Source organism: Silene latifolia, chromosome 2 (assembly GCF_048544455.1).
Source record: "Silene latifolia isolate original U9 population chromosome 2, ASM4854445v1, whole genome shotgun sequence".
NCBI lineage: Eukaryota > Viridiplantae > Streptophyta > Magnoliopsida > Caryophyllales > Caryophyllaceae > Silene > Silene latifolia.
Genome location: NC_133527.1, coordinates 155,178,088 through 155,203,051, shown reverse-complemented (window position 1 = coordinate 155,203,051; position 24,964 = coordinate 155,178,088). Strand labels below are relative to the sequence as shown.

The 24,964-nt window shown below is 37.9% G+C and overlaps 1 protein-coding gene across 1 annotated transcript; it reads right to left on the bottom strand.

The window, feature by feature from the left end:
* Positions 1-22,015: 22,015 nt before the first annotated feature.
* On the bottom strand, positions 22,016-24,445 carry LOC141641489 (uncharacterized). The gene is made up of 3 exons (XM_074450147.1): positions 24,286-24,445; positions 23,780-24,088; positions 22,016-22,881 (listed from the first exon to the last, which is right to left on the bottom strand). Exons 1-3 carry the CDS (start codon positions 24,443-24,445, stop codon positions 22,016-22,018), a joined length of 1,335 nt encoding a protein of 444 aa, XP_074306248.1.
* Between the last annotated feature and the right edge of the window lie 519 nt (positions 24,446-24,964).

The window sequence follows — 24,964 nt, the reverse complement described above, 5'->3', positions numbered from 1 at the left end:
TATACATGGTTGTGTTCCTTATACTACCAATTACCCATTTTTAATGTCAATTTCGCAAGGCAAATGCATTTGGGGGAGAAGCCCCAAATTTTCGATCAAATTGGGTCATAAACCCTAATTTTTTCGATCCAAAATTAAGCCAATACGAAAGATTAATGCAAGAATTAGACACATACCTTGATTAGTCATGATTAATGCAAGCTTTTGGATCAAACCTTGGTGGAAATGGTGAAGATTTGAGAGAGAAATGTGTGAATTATTTTTCGAACAAATGAACACAAACCCTTCTAATTATCGCGTTTTTACGCAGAAAATACACTTTGGGGAATAGACGCAGCAGGCGCTGCGCCTTTTCCAAGAGATGCAGCTCTTGCTGCACCTCTTCCTGGTGTTCCCTCCATACGAGTTTTCAAAAATTCGTTATGAGTTCGTTATTTGTGGGCCCATCTTTGGTGCGCCTCTTCCCCGATGCTGTTTTATTCTTTCTGGTCCGTTTGACGATTATCTTTCGTTCCGGCCCGCATTTTCCAAGCTAGCAGCAGACTATTGCATATTATTTATTTCTTTCGAGACCTTTGCTTGTCGCAACGAGCAAGTATGTCTCGACAGGTGTTTCAACACGCCTTCTCTTCATCATCTTGCCCCCAAGCGAGAGTAAGCGGATATACTTTCCCTCTCAAGGCACAGAGATAAAATTCCCGATTACGTTCCCCACACGAGAGTTCACGACCGACATGGAGTCCAAGCAGTTTTCTCTCAGCAGTTCCCGCCTGTGTCCTGCTACTCGCAATTATTTCTCGAAGACTACCCAAGCAGTTTTCTCTCAGCAGTTCCCGCCTGTGTCCTGCTACTCGCAATTATTTCTCGAAGACTACCCAAGCAGTTTTCTCTCAGCAGTTCCCACCTGCGTCCTGCTGCTCACCTTATTAGCTCCCATGCTTGCCCTTAGCTCTCTTACGCAACTCCGGAAGCGTCTCTCAAGAAGTTTCAGGTATGGTCTCTTCTTATGGCTGGCGAGCCTCCTTACATAGTCTAATAGACTTTAAACGACCCTCCCCGATATTCGACAGACTCTAAAATGTTCCCGACGACAGGTCCTTGGCTCAGACCCCTTGAGCCGCCTCGCGTCGCCATAGTCGTCAGGTTGTAATCATCGATTGACCTGATGGCTATACTTTGACTTTCGCCTTGTCCAAGCCTCAGTCAAAGTGGGGGCTCTGTAGATACCTCATTTCTGCACCTCCCGCAAACCACCCATTGATGATTGGGCCGCATATTTGCTACGCGGAACGATTTGTGACAGTTCGTAAGTTTATCGTCAGGTGATTGCTCAAATACTAATGTCTACCTCTTAGTTGTCATCTACGTGCCGATACGGTCGTTTTGACAGTAATTAGAGTACATTTGGAGTCCGGGCCTAAAACCGTCTTCATTTTCTGATAACCGTTAAATCCCGAGTCAGAATTTTCTGGAATGTTACGGATATTTCTTTTCCATATTTTATAAAATATTTCACAATCTTTATCCTTTGGTATACAATTTCCCGTAATATTCACATAAAATATTAAGGAAAACCAAATTATTCCGTCCTACCATAACTTAAACACGGAAATCTTTCTTCCGCAGGAGGAAACCACTTGGGAACAGACGCAGCAGGTGCTGCGCCTCTTCCAAGAGACGCAGTGGCTGCTGCGCCTCTTCCCAGGTCCTTTTCTACGTAATTTTCGTATCTTTTTCATATCTTTCCGAGATTCACTTCCAAAGACTCTCCAAAACCTTAATTCCTTCACGTGATTAGTATAAATGGGAGCCTTCGCTCCTCATAATTCTCACGCGAGTGTCCGCCCTTCTCTTCTCCCTTTGCATTCTAGACCTTTGTTCTTACTTTTTGGCGTCTACGTGCTTGAACTATCGACCACGTAAGCTCGGATCCTTTTGAGTACCAGCCTCGTTTGCATGACCGACCAATTTGACCAACTCCACGACAATCAACATAATTAATCTAATCGTTTTCCTCTCACGAGGGCACTTTCTTTACATTCGCGTCGAGTATCACTAATCGATATCTTAGTCCTTCTCGTTTCGTCAAACATGTAAGTCTGAGGGTGTATAAATCTTTCTTTTATTATTGTTATTTACCTTTTTATATCATTAATGTAAGGTTTATGTCGAAAATACTTATTAAAACCGATTTCTAAAACCGTGCTTTAAAACCACTTTTTACGGATTTCCAGAAGACAAACCGTCGAGAAAGGACGCAGCAACTGCTGCGCCTCTTCGAAGGAGCGCAGTTCTTGCTGCGCCTCTTCGTGAGGCTGCCGCAGTTCCTGCTTCCTTTCTTCTTCCTTCGTCCTCTGTAATTCGTTCGTCAAAATTTGTTTCGTTTGTTTCCTGTTAATTCTTTGACATAATAGCATCCTAATCTCATATGTACATAAATCATCATCTTTAACATGTTTAGTTCATCGTTAAATTCGACTTAAATCCCTTATAATCTCATATTTGCGGGTTTTCGTCATTAAACTCAATCCGGGTTATAGGAATTCGATTTGTTCAGATTGAGTTTCTGTAATTCACTCCGTTGATATATTTTCTTCCGTTGTTCGTCATCAATTCGTCATGTTTAATCTATTTCATTCATCCATGTAATAATCCGTCTATAATCCGTCTCATCCATGCTTTATTGTTTTATGACCCCTTAATCGCATGTAAATAACCTATTAATCACTTTCATCCGGGTAAACAATTTAATCAATCATTAAATTTACTGACGAGTATTAACAACACGCAATTCCGGCTTCACAGCCAGAATTCAGGTCAGGAACAGACGCAGCAACTGCTGCGCCTATTCCAAGAGACGCAGCTCTACTGCGCCTATTCCGGGTTGAATTCTGCCTCTGAACTCCGTTGTTGCTTCACTTAGTTTATTATTTTACGTATAATTAACTATTATTCGTACTATCACCTTCTGACTTGTTCGTTAATTCATTCTTTTATTCTTTTTCTCAAAATTATCCGTTTTAAAGGTATTTTCGACATAAATCACCTAATCCGTTGTAATTATTGTAATTTTCTTTATTGTATTTATCATTATTTCTTGTATCATTTGTATGTTTTCACATGTAATTGAGCATTAAATCCTACTTCGACCCAATTGTATGCTAAATTAATTGTCTACCGACTTAGCCTAATTTTCACATGTTAGGATTAAAACTTGGATGTTGCATTGCATGCATATAATCGACGATATATCAAGTATAAATGATGTCCCTAATCATTAGTAGAGGCCGCTATCGAGGCGGGCGGGATTAGGTGTTCGATCAAAAGAGCTTCCTAATACGTACCCTCACCCCTTACTCCAGATCTCTGTGAACATCCGTGTTCATTGGCATCCACGAGAGTCATTCTAGACATAGAATGCTAAGGGTAACGATTTCTTGGTGTTCATGTCTCTACTTTGTGTCTTGACATGGCACGAGGTATTCGAACGGTTCCAATTTCCCATAAACATTGGTGGCGACTCCAACACAAATGCAAACGCTTCTTATCTTCCTCCTAAGCACCCCCGTGGCCCTCCCGCTGTCCACAATTCCGATCATAGTAAAGCCTATAAGGTTTATAACAAAAGGACTATGAAAATGGAAGAAAGAGTTCATGTGATATTTGACGAATCTAGTCTTTTTGTGTCAAACACACAGGTTGATGATGAGGATGATGAATATGATGATGATTTTGAGATTGGTATGACACGACATGATATGGATCAAGTGGTGGAAGAGGCTGAGCAATAGTTGGAGCCACTGTTGCATGAGGAGGATGTCCAAAATTCGGGGGGAACTAATCGTCCTCCTACACAAGATGATGCTACCTCATCTAGTGGGAACAAGGATGGTGAAGAACAGCCCAACCTAATCATAAACGAACCATAATCACCTCCTTCAAACAATCCTCATGCAACAGTCCCCTCTACTGTTGCAGACGAACAAACCGAATCCTCTAACCCTCTCATCCCCAAAAAATGGAAGCACCAAAGCTCACATCCTTTACCAAATCTAACCAGTGACCTAACCTCTGGAATAAAAACAAGATCATCGCTCCAAAATTTCTGTGCACACAATGCTTTCATCTCGCAAATTGAACCTGACCATGTCACAGTAGCCTTGACTGATGAATGCTGGGTGATCGTAATGCAAGAGGAATTGGAGCAATTCGAGAGGAACAAGGTATGACATCTTGTCCCTAGACCCTCCCAACGTACTGTAATTGGTACATGGTGGGTCTTTCGCAACAAGCTAGATGATGTTGGATAAATCGTAAGGAATAAAGCTAGATTAGTGGTGCAAGGTTTTAACCAACAAGAAGGAATTGATTATGATGAAACCTTTGCACCGGTAGCTAGGCTTGAGGCCATACGAATTCTTGTAGTTTTTGCGTCTTTTCAAGGTATAAAGCTTTTTCAAATGGATGTCAAAATCACATTTTTAAATGGATACCTTGATGAAGAAGTGTTTGTTGAACAACCTCCGGGCTTTGTAAACAACAAGTTTCCCAACCACGTTTTTAAACTTGATAAAGCACTTTATGGATTAAAACATGCTCCTAGGGCCTGGTATGATAGACTTTCAAAGTTTCTATTGGAAAAAGGTTTCTTACGTGGGTCCGTGGATAAAATGTTGTTTATCAAGTCACAAGGAGATAAACTGTTGCTTGTGAAAGTATATGTCGATGACATTATTTTTGGAGCAACTAACAATGTTCTTTATAAGTACTTTTCTGATTTAATGACTTCCGAATTTGAAATGAGTATGATGGGAGAACTTGGATTCTTTCTTGGACTTCAAATCAAACAATGTGAAGATGGAACGATGATTCATCAACAAAAGTACTTAAAAGAAATGTTAAGTAAGTTTGGGTTGACTGATTCTAATCCTATGCCTACACCAATGGTGCCTAAAATCAAGCTTGATAAGGACGAAAATGGTAAGAGCATTAGTGAAAAGGTTTATCGAGGTATGATCGGTTCCTTACTTTCCTTAACCGCTAGTCGACCCGACATACAATTTAGTGTGTGTGCTTGTGCCCGTTTCCAAGCAAATCCTAAGGAATCACATTTCAAAGCCGTCAAAGGGATTTTTAGGTATTTGATTGGAACACAAGGGCTATATCTTTGGTACCCAACTCACTACGAACTTGATCTTGTAGGTTTTTCGGATGCGGATTATGCCGGTGATACATTGGATAGGAAAAGCACTTCGGGCATGCTACTTTCCTAGGTCCGTGTCTCATTTCGTGGGCTTCTAAGAAGCAAAACACCGTTGCATTTTCCACGGCCGAAAGTGAATATGTGAGTGTCGCTCTATGTTGTGCACAAATTCTTTGGGTACGTCAACAATTGCATGATTATGGCCTTATTTTCGAGACTACCCTTATATTTTGTGACAATACTAGTGCAATTAATATATCAAAGAATCCTATACAACACTCACGAACTAAACACATCGACATACGACATCATTTTTTACGTGATCAAGTTGAAAAAGGTAATATATGTCTAAGCTTTTGTAAAACGGAAAATCAAATTGCGGACATTTTCACAAAACCGTTGGAAAGAGAACAATTCGTAAGACTTCGGTCGGAAATTGGTTTACTAGGTGACATGTAGCTAAAATAAACTATTTTCTTCAATGATTGACTAGAGGGTGGAATTAATATGTTGATTAGCAAAATAAATATCATATGCATGCAAATATGAACCGTGCATCATAAATTAAGATCCTTTAAGTTGCTTTTGAGTTCTTTCTTTCTTTGTGCATTGAGCACTCCCACTTTATGTCCCATCAATCACAATTAAACACTCCACCTACCCTCATTAACCGTGCCCCTCACAAAACCACATTCAACTCTCTTTAATCCCACCGTACACATCATTGCCCTTCATGCAAATTCACAACTAATCCCTTTTATCCACTAAACAATAAAAATCCTTTCAAAACTTTCTTTATTCTCAAAAACCGTCCAAATCAATCCCTTTATACTCAAAGATGCCTCCAAAACCTTGACTGTCCAAAGAACTTGTAAACCTTAGAAACACCTTTAATCCAAAGTTCATTGCAAAGCAAAAAATGGCTCCCAAAACCGCTGCAGAAACTATTCCCATCACCACCAAAACCACCAAAGACACCACCTCTGCTACCCAGGGCCGTCTCAAGAAAAGTGGAGGTCCGGAGCAAACAAAATACGAGGCCCCCAAGATTTACAAAATACAGAAACGACCCTATTGAAGCCAAATTGCAAAACTATCGTTGCGGCGGTGTGAAACAAAAACCGACAAAATAAAATCCTCTAATCTCCCGAAAATAGCTGCAAATTCATAAAGCAAATAAAAATTAAGACACTCATATAAAATAAAAATAAAGATAAGATTCACAAGAAATCGACTATCCCCATAACAGAGCAATTCATTAAACTAAGAAGAAATATTACCTATATTTCTATTTCTTTGGACTTTCTGGGTTTTTTTTTTTTACAATTGAAACAATATAGCAAAATTTTGATTACAATCTCTCTAATTGTAAACTTGGAATGGTTTGTAGGAAATTGATATGGGATAAATCATATTTAAAGATTTCAAAATTAGGAACATTGGATGAATTTATGGGAAAATTAAAGAGCAAATTTAATCATTTTAGGAAGAAAATTAATTTACTCAGTATTTTAGGAAGGAGATTGAATTGATTGAAGACTTGAAGTATTGGAATAGAGTATAGACACACAATTACGAGCTACGTGCTTTTGAGTTGCCTAATTCGATTGCTTTTTTTTTCAATTATTTATGGACAACCAAGATTTGGGCCTCAAAAATTTTGAGGCCCAGTGCGATTGAACATAAAGCGCCTAGCTTTAGACGGGCCTGCTGCTACAGTTAAACCTACTGTAACACGAAGGAAAACAACCGCCAAAAGAAGAGGTGGTCGAGGCAGAGGAGGCCGAGGTAGGAGACCTCCAATCTCGCTACAGTTGGATGCCGAGGTTGACTTTGATACTGATGAGGAACCCGCACCATGGAATCTGAGAAAGTTGAAACAATCGAAAAGGAGGATGAAATTGTGAAATCAAAAGAAAAAGGAAATGAGGAAAGAAGTCATTCAAGTGAAAAGAAAGAGGGGGAATGTGATGAAGACAAACAAGAAGAAGGTGATGATTTCAATGAAGTTGAGAAACAGATGAGGGAAGATGAGGTTGAAAATCAAAAAGGAAATACAGAAAGAAAAAGAGAGTGGAGAAAAATCAGAAAAAGATGGAGAAATAATTGGTGAGAACAATGAAAAAGAAGAAAGGGAGAATGAAGAAAAATAAAAAAAAAAGAGTGAGACAAGTGAGACAAGTGAGAAAAACGAAAAAGAAAAGAGTGAAGAAAAATTAAGTGAGGAAAAGAAGGATGATGGTATTGATGAAATCTTAAAAGATTTGGTGAATGAGAGAATGGAGGAAGATGCGCCGAATGAGACTGATGCAACAAAGGCATCCACTGTTGAAGAGATGATCAATGTTGATGATTGTGATGTTGGGAAGGAAGTTGATGATGGGCAGTTAGACCTGGCAAATTGGGTTAACGGGTCGGGTTCGGATCGGGCCATTTCGGGTCGGGCTATTTCGGGTTTCTCAAATTTTCGGGTTAGCTCGGGTCGGGCTGGGTCATTTCGGATTTCGGGTTTGTTTCGGGCTTGTTGGTCGGGTCTGTTTCGGGCAAGCGGGTCGGGTTATTTTGGGTCAGGTCATTTTCGGGTAAATGATTAAGAGAGAAAAAGGCATTTCAAGTCTTTTGGGGTCAATTAGAGTTATATTTTATCGGGTCATTTTCGGGTTGAGTGGTTTCGGGTCGGACATTTCGGGTCGGGTCTGTTCCGGGTCCATGAAAGCTCGGGTCATTTTCGGGTCGGGTCGGATCAATTCGGGTTTCGGGTGTCATTCGGGTGCGGCAGTTCGGGTCGATTTCGGGTCTCGGGTCAACCTTTTCGGGTCGGGTCAATCGGGCCGGGTTGGTTTTGCCAGGTCTAGATGGGCTTGATCCACTCTTCCCAAAAAGGTCCTCTCGGACACGATCCAAGAGAAAGATGATCGAAATATTTGGTGATGATGACGTTGTAACACCAGAAGCATCCCCACCTAAACCTAAAGTCACTCAAAGAAGGAAGGGATCCGGTTCAAGAACCAAGGCACCCAAACGACCTTGGTATCATCGGGATCTGCCAAGTTTGGACACAATCGATGAAGATGAGATTATTGAGGAGAAGATTCCCCTCAATACATGCATGGATCTGATTGTTGCACCTCATTCCGATCAATTCAAAAATGATGTCTTAAATCATCTTAACTCCATTGACCTTCCCGATGAAACATTGAAGCTGTGTCACGGTATTCTGCACTGTTGCTTTCATAGTGGCAGACGATACAAAATATCATGGTATGACTCTTCACCTTCCTTTAAGTACTTCAAAGAGGCAATGGTAGCTCAGGGTTGGATAAATCTTTTGGACAAGTATAGCCATATTTACTTGTCCGAGATTATTCAATTTTATGCTACTGTCAAAGTTAATGTGGGATCTGGTACTTTCTCGGCCTACATCAATCAAAAACCCCTTGTCCTCACAACTAAGCAACTTGCGACCCATTTAGATATTAATGATGTTTGGCTAACCACCTTTCCAAAACGTGACTGGGGTGAGGTTGAGGAAGTCACATTTACCGAGGTTATGAAAGTTCTTAGACCTCATGAGGAACATGGTCCTACAAATGTCTATACCCTTAAACTTCCGGCCCCAATTCGATTTATCTTCAATCTGGTCTTTAGGAATCTGGTACCTAGCAATAACAGTCGAGGGAGGTGCTCTCTCCTTGACATGCTCCTCATTCATCATATTGTCAAACATATTCCCATTAATCTTCCTCGTCTCATGTTCCATCGCATTAATGAGATAGCTGTCGAATTTCAAGATGGGAATTTTGATAAGAATATAGTGGTTCCATATGGGATATGGCTTTCTCTAATTTTCGAGAAGGAAGGTCTAGTATTGAAAGAGAGTCCCGCTGTTGAGAAGCTAAGTGATGAGATGACTCCGGGTCTCCTTTCCCGAATGAATATGGAAATTCAAAATGGGAAATTGACAAAGAAAAATCTTGGAAAAGGTGATGCCATATTTCAAGCTTCTTTTGATCTTGGCATTGTGCTTAATAAGTTGGATCAACTCTTGGGAATGGTAAATCGCTTGGTCAAGGAGAATGCTAAGCTATTGGATGAGATGAGTGATTTGCGTACCATGAATGAAGATCTCCTTGAACGTCTTGACAAGAGGAAGTCATCCCCGTAACTTTGTTGTTGCCTTTCTAACCCTCTTTCTCCTTAATCTTTTCGGTTCTTTGCTTTAAAAACTTATTTTGCAACTCTTGGATGTTTTCTTTTATGCTTGGACTTATTTGTGTGTGTTTTGAACTATTTTCGCTATCCTTGAACATGTTTTATCCTCCTTTGATGATGTCAAGAGGGGGAAGTAGTTTACCTATGCTATGTGTGATCTCTTAACTCTTCGGCCAACGTTCACCGTGACTATGCCTTAACTTCCATGATTAGAAGTTTTACCTTAGCCAAGCATGTTGCACCTTTCGACTACCTTGATCATGTTTATAAATTATGTTTATGTTGAAATGACCAAAGACTGACTAACCATGGGCTAAGGGGGAATATCACATGTTTGGACTTGTCATCATCAAAGGGGGAATTTGTTAAAACACATTGTGTTGATGATGCAAAGTCCCGTTGTTATTTGATTGTTTGTTCTTAGTTTAAATGATTAGTGATTGAAGCAATCAAATGAACTTTCAACAATGATTCAAGATGATCAAGCTAATCAAGAAAGTCAAGACAATGATATTTTCTAAGCCTTAGTCGAAAAATGTAAGAGTAAGTGCAACATTCTCATTTAAGTAAAGTAATGGCAAAACCATACAACAGTACACTGTACTGTGGTTTCTGGTACTAACCGTACGAAGGAAGATTTTCGACCAAAATGTTTTAAGTGTTAAAACTTTTCAAATCTCAAACCTTAAACATTTGAATTTTAAAAAGCTGAAAACAATCTGAAATTTTGGAATCACAAAACCACTTGACTAAGCCTCTAGTTTTGTGCAAACAACTTTTACTAAAATGGCAAAGAAGACTTGTCAAACTTCTAAAGTAAGAAAAGTTTTTTGCCATTTTGGTAAAAGGTCACATGTTGAGTGTAGTAGCTTAAGTTTTCTGATTTCTTAAGCCCCGAGCTTATAGTCTAACACTTACCATCACTCAAGGCTACCATTTTAATATTGGATTTAATTTTTCTAAGTTGTACTTACCTAAGACTAAATCCACTATAAATAGAGTGTCTTAGTCACATTTATTTCTTAAGACTTCCAAAGCATTTATTGTAAAAACCATGCAAATCATTTGTGCATTTAAAGCTTTGTTCTTCAAGTGCTTGCAAAACGTTTTTCTGATTTTAAAGTCTTCAAATTGTTTTTCAAAAAGTCAGAAAACCTCCAAGTATCGATTCACATCTTTGTGACATAATGAGTTTGTTCCATGATTCTCGTGTTACATCTTAATTGTGATCTCCATGTTCATTTAGTGAACTCTTGAGATTCAAGATTCTGTAACACCTTGAGATAAAACCCATAAACTCTTGAAGCGGAGTAGCTTTAAGTTTGAGTGTAACCGGAGTAGGTTGGCGAGTTATTTTCATTGTAAGGGGTTTAGTAAATTTGAGTAAATTTCTAAACAAGCAATAAAATAACGGTTGGACGTAGGCCTCGGAGTAGAGGCTGAACCAATTTTTAAAATGTCATTTGTTTGTTCATTTACTTTTACGTTCTTCCACTTTGCTATTTCTCGCATGTACCTAATCAAGTTCTGTGTCACAGTCACCTATACTGTGACATAGAACTGCTGTACGTTCTTGTGAACTTACATTTAATTAAGTTTCTCAAGTCTTGTACTTCAATATTCTTTACTTAAGTTAATTAATTAACCAAGTTAAGGATAAAATTTTTAAAAGGTACACCTAATTCACCCTCTCCCCCTCTTAGGTGTTTATCGTTCTTAACTCTTCAATTTGACCCATACACTGGATATACTAAGTAAAAGCAACACTCTTTCTTACTAATTTTGATTTCAAAAGCGAATTTTCGCCTTACAAGCTTGTTCTTTGTCGATTTCTCGTTAGTATCAAACATGTAAGTCTGACGGTGTAATTATCCTCACTTTCCATGTTTATTTTGTTCTTTATTATTTTTATAACGTGTAAATGTAAATAAAGCATAATATAATCTCAAATAAATGAACAATAGATGGATTTCGATTTCTATTAGAATTAAGGGCCTGATTGTCTTGCAACATAGCTCGAGCCCCATTTGGGATATGCCTTGAGCCTTCCGCCTCAATTAGCCCTGTGTGGTAAGAAACGACCCATTTCCCATCTTTATTCTTCTTTACTCATTTTTACTCTTCTAAATCATGATTTAATCATCGTTGCATCATTTCCTTATCATTAAATCATTGTTTATGATTAATAACTCCTTTTTTCGCATTAACCCGATTATTACCCATATTATATAATATATAGAATTTTTTTAGTCAAACACAACCTTTAAAAAACTTTTTTTTTCCAAACACCACCTTTAAAAAAAAAGTTTGTCAAACACAACCTTTAATAAAAATTTTTTTGTCAAACACGACATTTTGGCCAAAGTTTGAGCACTTGTAATGGGGTCACTTTCAGTTGATCTTTGAGATAGCAAATAAGATCGGTTTGAGGTGTTTTCGAACTCGTTGGAAAGATGGGAGTACAGGCTTTCTAGCGGTTGTCAATACGGTGGTCAAAATGGCCTTATAAGGGGTAGATTGGTGTATAAAGTAAGGCTGGTCACATGGGGTTAATGTAAGTTAAAGAAGGATTTTTCCGTGGGTCAATTCACTCCCCTGAACCACCACTTACAACCAACAGACACCACAAACAACACAACTACGATATACCTTGCACTCCCTTCAATATACATACGAAATTTTAGACCAAACAAAATATCATAACCCCATTAAAAGACCCTCGAAAACCCCTCTAACAACCCACTGTAAACCCAAACTTTTAACCCTTTCTTTGACCAGCCTTACTTTACGCACCAAATAACCCCACATAAGGCCACTTTTGGCCACCGTGTTGACAACTCCTAGAAAGTCTATACTCCCACCTTTCCAACAAGTCCAAGAACACCTCAAACCGACCTTTTTTGCTATCTCAAATATAGACTGAAAAGTCATCCCATTGCAAGCGGCCAAAAAGTCGTGTTTGACAAAAAAAAATTATTAAAGGTTGTGTTTGACAAAATTTTTTTTTAAAGGTGGTGTTTGGAAAAAAGAAAATTTTAAAGGCTGTGTTTGACAAAAAAACCCTAATATAAATTAAAAATTACTCCCTTTTAAAATCCAGTTTTTTAAAATTACTCCCCTATATAATTTTTTCTTAAAATTACTCCCTTAAAATGCACTTTTATCAAAAATTGCTTCAAAACACCAACTTAAGTTACTTATTCCGTCATTTTATGAACTTATTTCGTTTGTGTCTTAGCCAATTTATATTTTGAAACGTATAACAATGGAGAATAAGTTCAAAAACATACGTAATAAGTCACCTAAATTGGGATTTTGAAGCAATTTTTGATAAAAGTGAATTTTAAGGGAGTAATTTTAGGAAAAAATTATATAAGGGAGTAATTTTAGAAAACAGTATTTTAAAAGGGAGTAATTTTTAATTTGCAAATAAATCCACACCAACCTAGGTGATGTTGTTTATCACTTAGACCATCCCCAAGCAGAAGGTCGCGCTAACTGGGTCACCAACGTTTTAGCTTTTAATCCTACCTTATTTATCTCGATCCACTTTCACCCTCCCAAGCAGAAGGTCACGACCTAGGTCACCAACTCAATAACTTTTCACTTTTCAATTATTTTCCATATTCTTTACCCCACTAAAAACTCTCTCATACTTTTTCAATTATTATTTACTAACAAATAAATATATATTAGTTAATTTTAATTTACTAATTTGTAAATATCTATAAAAAAATTACTCCAATTCGGTACTTGTATTTTAATTTTATTTCATACGTTGGATAAAAAATAAATTTTAATCGGCGTTTGTAATTAAATTTTCGCATAAGTTGATTACAAACACATTTTAAAATATTACTTGGAAACTCAAAAAAAAAAAAATCACACTTTTACACTTGTACGTGGCTATACCACTACCACACCCTCACACCAATTTATCCCCTTTTCTCATACACGTCTCCATCTTCTTTATTAATTAATTACCTTCCCCAGTAAATCCCCTACCCAAAATCTCATATTTCTCCACTAAATTCCATCTTCTTTGTTAATTACCAATCTTTCCCCTAAATCAACATCATCATCCCGAAATCATAATCAACCTCCTCAAATAATCCCCACAAAAATCAAAAATCATTGACCATCTCCTTCCGTCTCCTATCTAGACTGCCTCATTCGACATTTCCTACCCAGGCCGTCACCATAATCGACCATCATGCACCATCACAATCGTCAATGAGGTAATTAATTTAATTAACATTACTTGATTTCTAAATATTTGAATTGGAATGTTTTGTATCAGAATAAATCCTCTAATTTGGTTTGCATTACAAAATAATGATGATGTAAATTTTTTTGTCAAAATATGTGAAAACTGAGTTCATTTTGTAGATAATTTAAAAATAAAACCGCTTTATGTATGCTTATATTTTTTTAATATTTTGATTTAGTATATAATTATCATTTAGTTCCTTTATTATCACTTCCTCCCATTTTTGAAGGTATGGCAGAGATGTGAGAAGAAGAGGTCCCTTTGGCAGCACTTTGGCAGATGCTACTGACTTTTTTCTTTCTTGTTCTCTTTATTTGTGTCCAAACAATCACAAGGTGCCACCTACTAGGTCACCAAATGGGTCACCATAATCAACTCAAGGTCACACATTGACCCTCACTTATTCAAGGTCACAAAAATCATCTCATTAATCCTTAATTAAGGTGTCATTAGCTTGACCCAACATGGTCACGACCCAGTCGGTGACCTTGCTTGGGGATGGTATTAGAGGACGTAACTTCGCATTCATGAGCATCGTTCATTTCATTTCAAACATTGTATTTTAATCATTTATGTTTTCACTTTCTAAGAACAGTCAGGAAGGCTTGCAAAGATCATCGTGCCTTTTTCAGAGGGTGCAAGGGTCCCTCAAGAGGTGACAATCGGGTCAGTTGGGTTGAGTCAAGTCGAGTCGGGTCAACGGTCAGCCAACCCTTTCGGGACGGGTTCGGATCGTTATCGGGTCGGGTCTGGTTACTTTATCACATTACTTCAAATTTTCACCAATAAATTTAGTTTTAACCATTATTTGGTTTAACTACTTCATTATTAAGTCAAACGTATCAATCTAAACACAAAATCACTTTCATTTTGATAAATATTAAGCTTAATAATTGTCGGGTCATCAATTTAATCGAGTTAATATCGGGTCGGGTCAACATCGGCTTTGGGTCACTGATCATCGGGTCATGTCGGGTTACGGGTCATTATCCGATCAGGTTGGGTCGGGTTCGGGTTGCAATATTCTCGGGTTCTAGCGGGTCGGATTTTATTCGGGTTCGGTTTGGGTCGGACTTGCCTGCTCTAGCCGTCCATGTGCCTCTTTTGGCCCTTCCCCCTGCTTCATTTCTTTTTTGTTGTCTAACTATAGCCTGGCTAATCCGCCAAGGCCCCCGCGCCTCTATAGGCAGTCAACAACATCGATCGACCTAATGTCGTCAACTATCTTCTCTTTTCTCAATTGTGCCCTTCAATCGAGATTAGCTGTTTTTGCATAATTCTACCTTTTTATTCCATTCAAGTATTCAACTTTTCTTAACAGTGTAATTATTTCACCACCCTTTCAAAATCTCCCAAGCATTCGACGTCATAATAAGCTTCATCGATATTCGCCTTATAAATGGATGTTTAATTTAGGTTTCTCACATGCTTAATATATCTAAACTCAACTACGACGTTAATTCCTTCCTACATGCCTAAATCAACCAACATATATCAAATTCAAATGTTAGGTTAAACTAATGGATGAGCATCCATGCATTTAACCCATTATATCGAATCTTGAACTTAACCAACCACGATCGATCGGTAGAGGCCGCTTTGAGCGAGCGGGATTGGATGTTCGATTAAAGAGTTTCTCAATTCGTACTTGTAACACCCCCATACTCCAAATGCCTTACCAGGACCACTTAAGTATGATGATATTACCATCTCGGTTACCCGGAGCATGATATTCATAAGATAATAACGAAACAACTTAAATAATATAACTTTAGTGAAAAGTACAGCTGAAACCAAATCCCAAAATACGGGTACAAGTTCTTAAAACCAACTGTCTACTGAAATACTGAAAAGTCATAAAACTAAAAGACTACAGCGGAAGACTTCTATCGTCAGACGGTGGCACCTCCCACTATCCCGAAGACTCAACTCAAACCTCGCTCAATTCATCGCTCACCATCCCCGAATGGATCACCGCAGTTTTACAAAACAACAACCGGGTCGATACTAATCACACAACTCAATATATATCAACAATAAGATAAACAGACAGCTTAACTGTCACACACACAACCACACCAATTCCAACAATCTCAATCACCGACTGTCCACTGGACCAGTCTTGCCAGTGGGGGACCGCAACCGTACCCACCAAATCCCCGCTCCTCATAATGAGCGATAACCCTGTCCATTAATGTTCACATCCCCTTACATGGCGGGTTCCACGAACGGCAAAACTAGGGCGTGAAGCCACTCCCGCAAGTGACCCCACTCAGCCGAGGACACGCCTCGAGAACCAGAGACAAACATTCACAATCAACAAACCGTCACAATACAATTACTATATTATTCAATAAACCACAACACATCAACAATCATCCCATTATGGGACTAATACTGAGTAGAAAATCCTACCTGGAAAGCACAACTATCAGGCGGTCTCTACAGCTGTATCAAAAAGCTTCTTCTACGAAACCTCCTCCTATCATACAACATACAAATGCTACCAAATCACAAACTACTCAAAAACCCCCAAATCCCTAGATTAGGGTTTAACCAACTTAAAGGAAAGACAACAAAAAGGGTACATAGATCTTACCCTTGACGCAAGGATCTCAACGGTATAACCAACGATGAAAACCGACCTTTCAAACTCCGGGATTTGCTAACAATGCGATTAAGATGATGAACGTACTTGCTTTCTCTCTTTGACAGTAACTTAGGTTTTGCAAAAGTGTATAGTATAATGACGAAGAAGGTTATATATCTTAATCGCATAATTAACAAAACCCGAGAAAAACACCCCGTAAACCGGCTACTCGATCGAGTACCCAATGTACTCGATCGAGTACCCAACAGGTCAGAAACTATTTTAAAACGCAACTTACCCTTACTCGACAGAGTAAGGCCTACTCGATAGAGTACCCAAAGACTCATAAATACGGAGTATTACAGTACTCTCTCCCCGTAATGGAATTTTTGGACAGTGGATGTCCATATCCATGGCAAACAACAGTCATTCTAGACATAGGATGCTAAGGGAAACAAGTATTTATCTTCAGTATCCATGTCAACATTGCTTTGTGCTTTGTTTGACCAAGATACAAAGTTGATTCGAAAGGTTTCCAAGCACCCCATAATTGCTTGGTGGCGACTCCACTCAAACCAAAAACTCCTCGTTTCGAGACCTTCATCAAGACAAACCAACTGAACTAAAATCCGACCCGGGTCTTCTTTGAAAGTGGGAAAATGCTGCTTTGCGCCTTTGGGCGCATATGACTCTCCCCCCCCCCTCCCCCCCAAGAACGAACGGACCAAGTCCGGGCCGTCTGTGGGTGGCAACGCCTCAGAGGCACACGTTCACAAATACACTAATAAAAAAAGTTAAATTTCTTTGTGAATTTGTTATTTTAGTATACGTGAAACATCTTAGATAAATGGAAGACGGGAATGAGTACTATATATACCAAATATTTAATCTCATCCCAATGTTTAACTTTGTATTTATTAGGTATTTATCTCGTGATATTCTTTGCTTCATTGTATTCTATTTATGAATATTGTATGTTTAATATAATGTCAAATGTGCATTTTGATTTTCGGACCAAGTGGCCTACAAAAAGCTTAGTTTTCACATATGACTCATCATCACTCGATCAATCATGCTCATTTTAACTCCTCCTCCTCTTCTTCTTCTTCTTCTTCTTCTTCTTCTTCTTCTTCTTCTTCTTCTTCTTCTTCTTCTTCTTCTCCAACTAAGATTCACGCCTATGGAGTAATGTAGTGAGAATCAATGCGGTATTTGAACTTTGCAATTTAAAGATGGCTTTTATGATTTTTCAATTATCTTTGGATCATTTGTTAAACACTCCCTTTTATAATTTAGTCTTTGCGAAACATTGCCTTTTATTTCAATATTTGTATAACACTCCCTTATAAATCCTTATTCATGTCTAATACTCTCAATTTAGTACCTCCGGTGATAACAATCAATGGTCGGACCATTTTCTTACTTCTGCACGTGTGAAGATGGATCAATGTTTTCCCTCCAATCAAAAATACCAATACCTAATTCTTAAATAATTGAAACAATATCCTAATTAAAAATAATAGCATCAATAATATGATAATCAACAATCAATTAATTCGTTGACCACTTAAATTACAATTGAGTTATTTCATGAGAATAATCCATCATATACCCCATCTTCTCAGAATAATCTATCCTCGTGTTTAACTGAGAATAATCTATCTTTGAAGTCATTTAACTTGTAGTTAACTGAGCTCATAATTAACCTATAAATACCGGTTTCCAAACAGGTCACTTCTTTTTTTCTTTTTCTGGTTTCTTCTTTATACTTTTTTCATCTTCATTCTCATGAAATAATCAATCTTATTAACCTCCATAACCAATCTTATAGAGTTTCATAATAACCATCATCTTCATTGCTATCAATCTCTAGAATAATCTTTCTACTATTTTAATTATCAACAAACCCAAATAATCCCCCCAAAACTAATCGATTTTTCCACTATTCATTCCTTTCATTGCAATCAACAAAATCAAGATAAATCCTGGGCATTAAAGCCAAAGAGAAGAACATGAACTAAAACACTAGGACTTCCGGCGTCTAAAGAAAATTCATAGCAAGCATGTCATTCTTCTTTTATTCCCTCCAAAGGTTTCACGGTAGTAGAGTGAAAATTAACAGTAAACAATCATATCATCAATTGCATATAGAAAACTCTTCCTTTTGTTATACAATTGCAAAGTGTCTCCTTCTGTTTTTTTATCCTCTCATTGTTAACCAAGATCTCCAACCAGGCTACTCATTACCATCACCCAAAATCATGTTAACAAAAACCTTGCAAGTTGCAAACCACAAAAAGCGTGTATAACACTATGACATGATAATAAAAATATGAAACACTTGAAGGCTATAGAATTTGCAACGTACTCCAAACTCTATATAAACAAACACCTCTAGATCAGAACTAGGAAACTTCGAGAAATTTCAACAATACAATTCAAATAATACCATCTTTAATCGATTCCAATCGATTTTAATTTCAACAAACTCAACTCATTTTTTGGAGGGGCAAACCCAAAAATCGTTTGAGTGAACCCATATTTTTTGGTGGTTTATCAACAAACCCAAATCGATTGGAAACCTAACTTTAAACCCAGAAACCCATATTTTTTAGGGGGTTTAATTATCAACAAACACAAATCGATTATGAGTGAACCCATATTTTTTTAGAGGTTTGGTGAACCCAGATTATTGTGGGTGGTAGAGTGAAATTGGGTGGGTGAAATTGTAGAATGAAGAAGTGATAATTGGTGGTTTTGGCGACTTATATTGGGTGTTTGTTTGATGATATATTGATGTTGATATTGATGTGTAGTAAATGGTACTGTATAATAACACCTTGGAATGTTGGTGTTAATGGAGGATGAAGAAGTGGTGAGGAAATGTTGGTGTTAATGGAGGATGAAGTATGAAGAAGTGCTAAGGAAGAAAGTGGAAAATAATATAGGGTTTTTGATTGTTGAAAGAGATGAAGAGTTTAAGTGGTGTTTAGAGTTTAAGAGGAAAGGTAACCAGTTTTACAGGTATCTCTTCCAAGGGATCAGTATAAGGTAAATGACGTTAAAAATGGGATTATTCTCAATTAAATACTAGGATAGATTAGCCTGAGAAGATGGAGCATAAGATGGATTATTCCCGTGAAATAACCCATGACAATATTAATTTCCTTACCTTGAAAAACACATATCCTGGTGAAGAGCACATGATTGAATTGATTTCCTGCCTGATTTAGGGTTTCGATTTTAGATAAAATTGCTCTGTTAGTGATTAAACATGAAAACAGGTGAAGGAGAATTAGAAGAAGGTTGTATGTGTGAATTGTTTTTCATCACACTTAAGTCCCCGAAGGGAAATTGTGAGTGATTAACATAAAATTAGATATATAAGAGAGTGTTAGACAACAAATTAAGTAAAAGGTATTGTTTCGCCAAAACTAAATTTTAAAACGGAGCGTTTAACAAATGATCATTTATCTTTAGACATGGATATTTTTTTTTGGTGAAATGTGAGTATAATATATATTACGAGACAAAAACGTTGAATACATACATTTTAAAAACCCCGCAGACAAACCTGCAGAAAGAATAAATCCAAGAACAAAAAGCAAACCAGAAGCCTTTATCTATCAGCAACTATAATACCCCATCTATGGAGCCATCCTTGTTCTGACATGCTGACAATCATCTGCTGCCCATTGCCATTTCTTCCAAGCTTATTTCTAATCCTCCTCTTCACCTCCTCTATAATACCTACAGCTAACACAACCGGCCTGACCAAGACTGCATTAACCCGAGCATTATTTATCTGGGACCATATGTGATAGTAGCATGCTGTCCAGATGAGTAGATGAACCTGCTTCTTCAGAGTAGTTCCTGCAGTATATGCTGCCCCAACTGCAGTACTAACTTCAATCTTAAAACCACACCATTCTTCAACATTCATCAGGACCTGGTTACTGTATGAGCAAGCAAAGAATAAATGGCCCTGTGTTTCAGTGTCAATGTCATAGATGCAACATCTATTATCAGAGCAGCATCCAAACTCAAACAACTTAGCTTTTATATTCAGACCCTGATTGAAAATAATCCAAGCTATCATAGAGTGTTTAGGGTAATTCCATCTATTCCATACGATCCGAGTCCATTCCTTCTCAGGTTGGGAGGCCCTCAACCAGTCATTCCCTGCACTGATAGTGTACCCTTTAGTGGTGATGACCCATTTGTTATTACTGTAACCATTCTTCATGATTTCTTTGACTTTACAGATGCTTTTCCATGTCCAGGAGGCATCAAGGGGAGGTGTATAACTGTACCAATCTTGCTGTTTGATGTATACCTGAGTAATCCATCTTATTCATAACCTATCTGCTTTGCTATAGATCCAATCAACTAGTTTAGCTACAGTAGCTATATTCCAAACCTCAGCCTTCTTTATACCTAAACCCCCTTCTTTCTTTGGTAGAGTGACCTTGTCCCAAGCAACCAAAGGCACTCTATGATAATTTGAGCTCCCATCCCAGAGGTAATTCCCGCAGATTGCTTCTATTCTCCTAACGACCCTTTTGGGAATTATAAACATACCTTCCCAGCAGGAGTATAAAGTGTTCAACACAGAATTAATAAGAACTAGCCTTCCTGCATAGGAGAGCTTTTTAGCCCATATACTTCTGATTCTAGCCACCATCCTTTTAATGAGAGCATTGCATTCTTTCTTAGTTAACCTGCCTGCTTGAATTGGTACACCAAGGTATCTGAAAGGCATAGTACCTTCCACAAACCCTGTTGCGTGCTGAATATCCTCTTTCCGTACTGAGGAGACTCCATTGTATTACACCTCTGATTTAGAACAATTCATAGATAACCCTGATGCATTGGAGAAAGATGAGAAAGCCCTAATCATCAGCATAATAGACTAAGTATTACCTTTACAGAACATGAGCAAATCATCTGCAAACATAAGATGATTAAGTTTTATCCCCTTGCATAGAGGATGGTACTGAAAAGGCCAATGTCTAGTACCAAACTTGATCATTCTTGTTAGATAGTCCATACACAGAGTGAAAAGGAGAGGGGACATAGAGTCTCCTTGTTTGAGTCCTCTCTTCCCTTTGAAGTAGCCAAAACTGCTTCCATTAAGACACAGGGTGAAAGATGTAGTAGTCACACATGTCAGAATTCTCTGGGATAACTGATAAGGAAAACCAAGAGCCTCTAACAGTTGAGCTACAAAATCCTATTCAATAGTGTCATAAGCTTTTTGAAGATCAATTTTAAACAAACATCTGGGTGAGGCTGCTTTCCTATTATACAACTTCACAATATCCTAACATATCTGTACATTTTCAATGATGGATCTCCCTTTAATAAAAGCACCCTGGTTTTCACTGACTATATCAGGGAGTACTAGTGAAAGTCTGTTGCAAATAAGCTTGGAGATGGCCTTGTAGATCATATTACAACATGTTATAGGTCTAAATTGCTTGACTGATGTTGGTCTATCACATTTAGGAATAAGTGTATTGTTAGTAGCATTCAGTTGGGTGAGAAATTTACCTGAGATAAAGAAGTCTTTGATAGCATCACAAATATCATCTCCAATAATAGGCCAGCTGTCTTTAGAGAAAGCACTTGTATACCCATCAGGTCCTGGTGATTTATCAATAGGGGTATCAAAAAAGATTTTTTTGATCTCCTCATTAGTAACAGGGGAGTTGAGAAGCTGCATATGCTCAGGGGTGCATCATCTCCCTTCATCAATGACCTGAGACCTCACTTTTTCAGTTGCTTTCCTGCTTCCCAACAGAGACTGATAGTAGTCCAGAAAGGCCTCCTGGATACTGTGGCTATCAGTGCACTGCTTCCAATACTGATTCTCTATCTGAATAACTTTATTGACACTACATCTTTTTCTTATGGCTCCATGGAAGTAAGCTGTGTTACAATCTCCCTCCTCAAGCCACTGAACTTTGGCTTTTTGTTTCAAGTAGCTGATCCTTGCAGCCTGCATATCCTTCAGTTTATCAGAGATTTCCATCTCCTGTTGTATTAACTCAGCATTCTGTGGATCAGACTCAATCTGCAATTGAATAGCTTCCAGTTCTTTTTCAGCAATACTAGTGGAATTCTCAATATCAGCATAACATTCCTTATTAAGTTGTTTCAGAATTGGCTTTAAGGCTTTCAACTTTTTGATAACTGAAAACATCTTATGTCCTAGATAGACCTTTTCCCATTCATCTTTCACTGTTGGTATAAAGGAAGGAGCCCTACCCCACATGTTAAAATATATAAAGCTGGCTCTCTTTGTTATATCCAGTTTGGCATTGCTCACAGTGCACAGACTATGGTCAAACAGGCCTGCAGGGTGATAATGAGCCAACATATCAGGGAATTGATCTTGCCACTCTTGATTAACAAGAAACCTATCCAGCCTACTGTACACCCTGGTTTGAGGTTCTTGCTTATTTGTCCAGGTGTAGAAGGCTCCAGTAGCAGCTAGATCTGTGACTCCACAGTTTGCCAGGCATTCAATGAACTCATCCATATCAGCTTGCTTTGTATTACCTCCTAGACGTTCATCAGGAGTAATGACAGTGTTGAAATCTCCTGCAAGCCAAGGGACCTTTCCACTGTCTATTTATCTCCTCCAATTTCTCCCATAGGTCTCTTCTTGTAGTCCCATCATTGAAAGCATACACCATTGTAAGACAGAAGCACTGCTGGGATACCCTTGCTACCACTTTAGTATGAATGAACTGAGCATCATATTGTAAAATTTGAACATCAAACAAACTTAGTCTCCACAAAATCCAAACTCTTCCTCCTTTATGTGATCCAGTGTTAGTGGTTACACTGCACCCATCCAACATCGTTGTAGAAATATTACTCACATTTGCACAATTTACTTTTGTTTCTAGTAGGCCAAAAAGACCAACCTCTTTATTATGAAAAAACTATTTAACATTATTCTGTTTGTTTACACTATTCAATCCTCTAACATTCCAAAACCAAATACTATTCATTAGAAATAGGAGAAATTGGGTTACCATTTTGTCCAACTCCTCCTTTAGGAGTTACATTTACTGATGCAACATCTCTATAAGATTTCTTAGGGGATAGACCAGTAGTACCCACCTACTTAATAGGAGTTGTCACCATAATAGTGGACACTCTCTCAGGCTTATCTGTTGGCTTATCTGTTACTGTCGTGGTGGCTTCCTGAGTCTTAATACCAATTGGTCTCCAAATCTTCTTCACAGGTATCTGTTATGGAGCTGGTTTCACTCCACCCCTGCAACTGATTTGATCATGGCCTATCCCTTTACATTTAGTACAAATAGTGGGTTTCCATTCATACTCAACATCCAGGTCTACTACCTTACCATTTTCATCTAAAAACTTGACCTTGCTAGGAAACTTTTGCCCTACTGTCACCTCAACCATGACCCTTGCAATCCTAATCGAGTTTTATCAATTGTGGCCTGATCAGCTCTTTGGAATTTACCAAGTAAACCAGCTATGGATGGAAGGCATTTACCCCAGTACTTTAGGTGTAAAGCTTGAATCCTCACCCAGATAGGGACATTTTTAACATCCTCCTTGGTGAGTTCAGTCTCTTCAGTCCATGGCCTGAAAATCAGTGGTTTATTGTCAAACATAAAATGTCCCGCCTTCAAAATTTCATCTCTGTCTTTGCCTTCTTTGAATCTAACCAGGAATATACCATTTGGCATGAATGAGACTTTATCAATGTTATGTTTGTGCCAAATTCTATGAATAAATCCATTTAAAACCTCCCATGGAAGATTTGCTCCTAGCACAAAACAATACACTGCATTGTTCCAGAATACAATCTCCTCTTGCACATCCTCTTTAGTAAACTATATCAAATCCTCTGGTTTATCGTCCTCCTCATCAATAAGAATAGTTTCGTCCCACGTTTAGTAATCCAGAGAGAATTTTCAACCATATTTTCGTCCGTTACATCATCAAAAGGTAAACCAGGGATACCTGTCACTTCCTGCATGGGTTTCGTACGAATAACATCATCCTCATCAGGCCCTGTTTTCTTTTGTTCTACTCGTTTCTCACTGCTTCTCTGCTTTGTTTTCACCATGGCCAATCTACTAGAATGCTTGCTCTTTGTTTTGCTTGATGAATTACGTGCCATAGTAGAAAATCAGTGAAGAAGGAACACACTTGAGATCGACCCTTGCTTACCCTGTCTATTTTCTTTAAACATGGATATTGTTTCGTCATATACTACTACATATATTGATTTTATTTTTACAAATTTCTTCAAATAGTTTAGAGATTAAATCAATGTGGGAAAATAAAATGAATGAAATTTAAGCCTATGCCAGAGTAAATGTTTGCTAAAGCATTCAGAGTATACTAGTTTATAACCCGTGAACTTTACAGACTGTTTTATAATTAAAGGATTACCTTCAAGCTAATATATTCTGCTAATAATTAAACTGAAAGTCATATTTACTAAAATCAATCTTAGATAAATATAAAACACAACAAATTAGAGCTAGTTATGCGTGCAATCCTTATACCATACTAAGTATTACTTTAACTAAATGGTAAGCTATGAGTTTAAAACATAACTGGGATATTATTTAGACAACCTAAAGGACATATAACCCCACTTAAATGATGAAAAAAATCATCAAAAAAAAAAATC

Excerpts from the sequence above, each read along its gene's own strand:
- LOC141641489 (XM_074450147.1), bottom strand. The coding sequence starts at position 24,445 with ATGGCACGTAATTCATCAAGCAAAACAAAGAGCAAGCATTCTAGTAGA. Across the intron at positions 24,089-24,285 it reads ACCCATGCAGGAAGTGACAG|GAGCAAATCTTCCATGGGAG; the intron begins GTATCCCTGGTT and ends GTTTTGTGCTAG. Across the intron at positions 22,882-23,779 it reads ATCCATAGCTGGTTTACTTG|GAGATTTCAACACTGTCATT; the intron begins GTAAATTCCAAA and ends CTTGGCTTGCAG.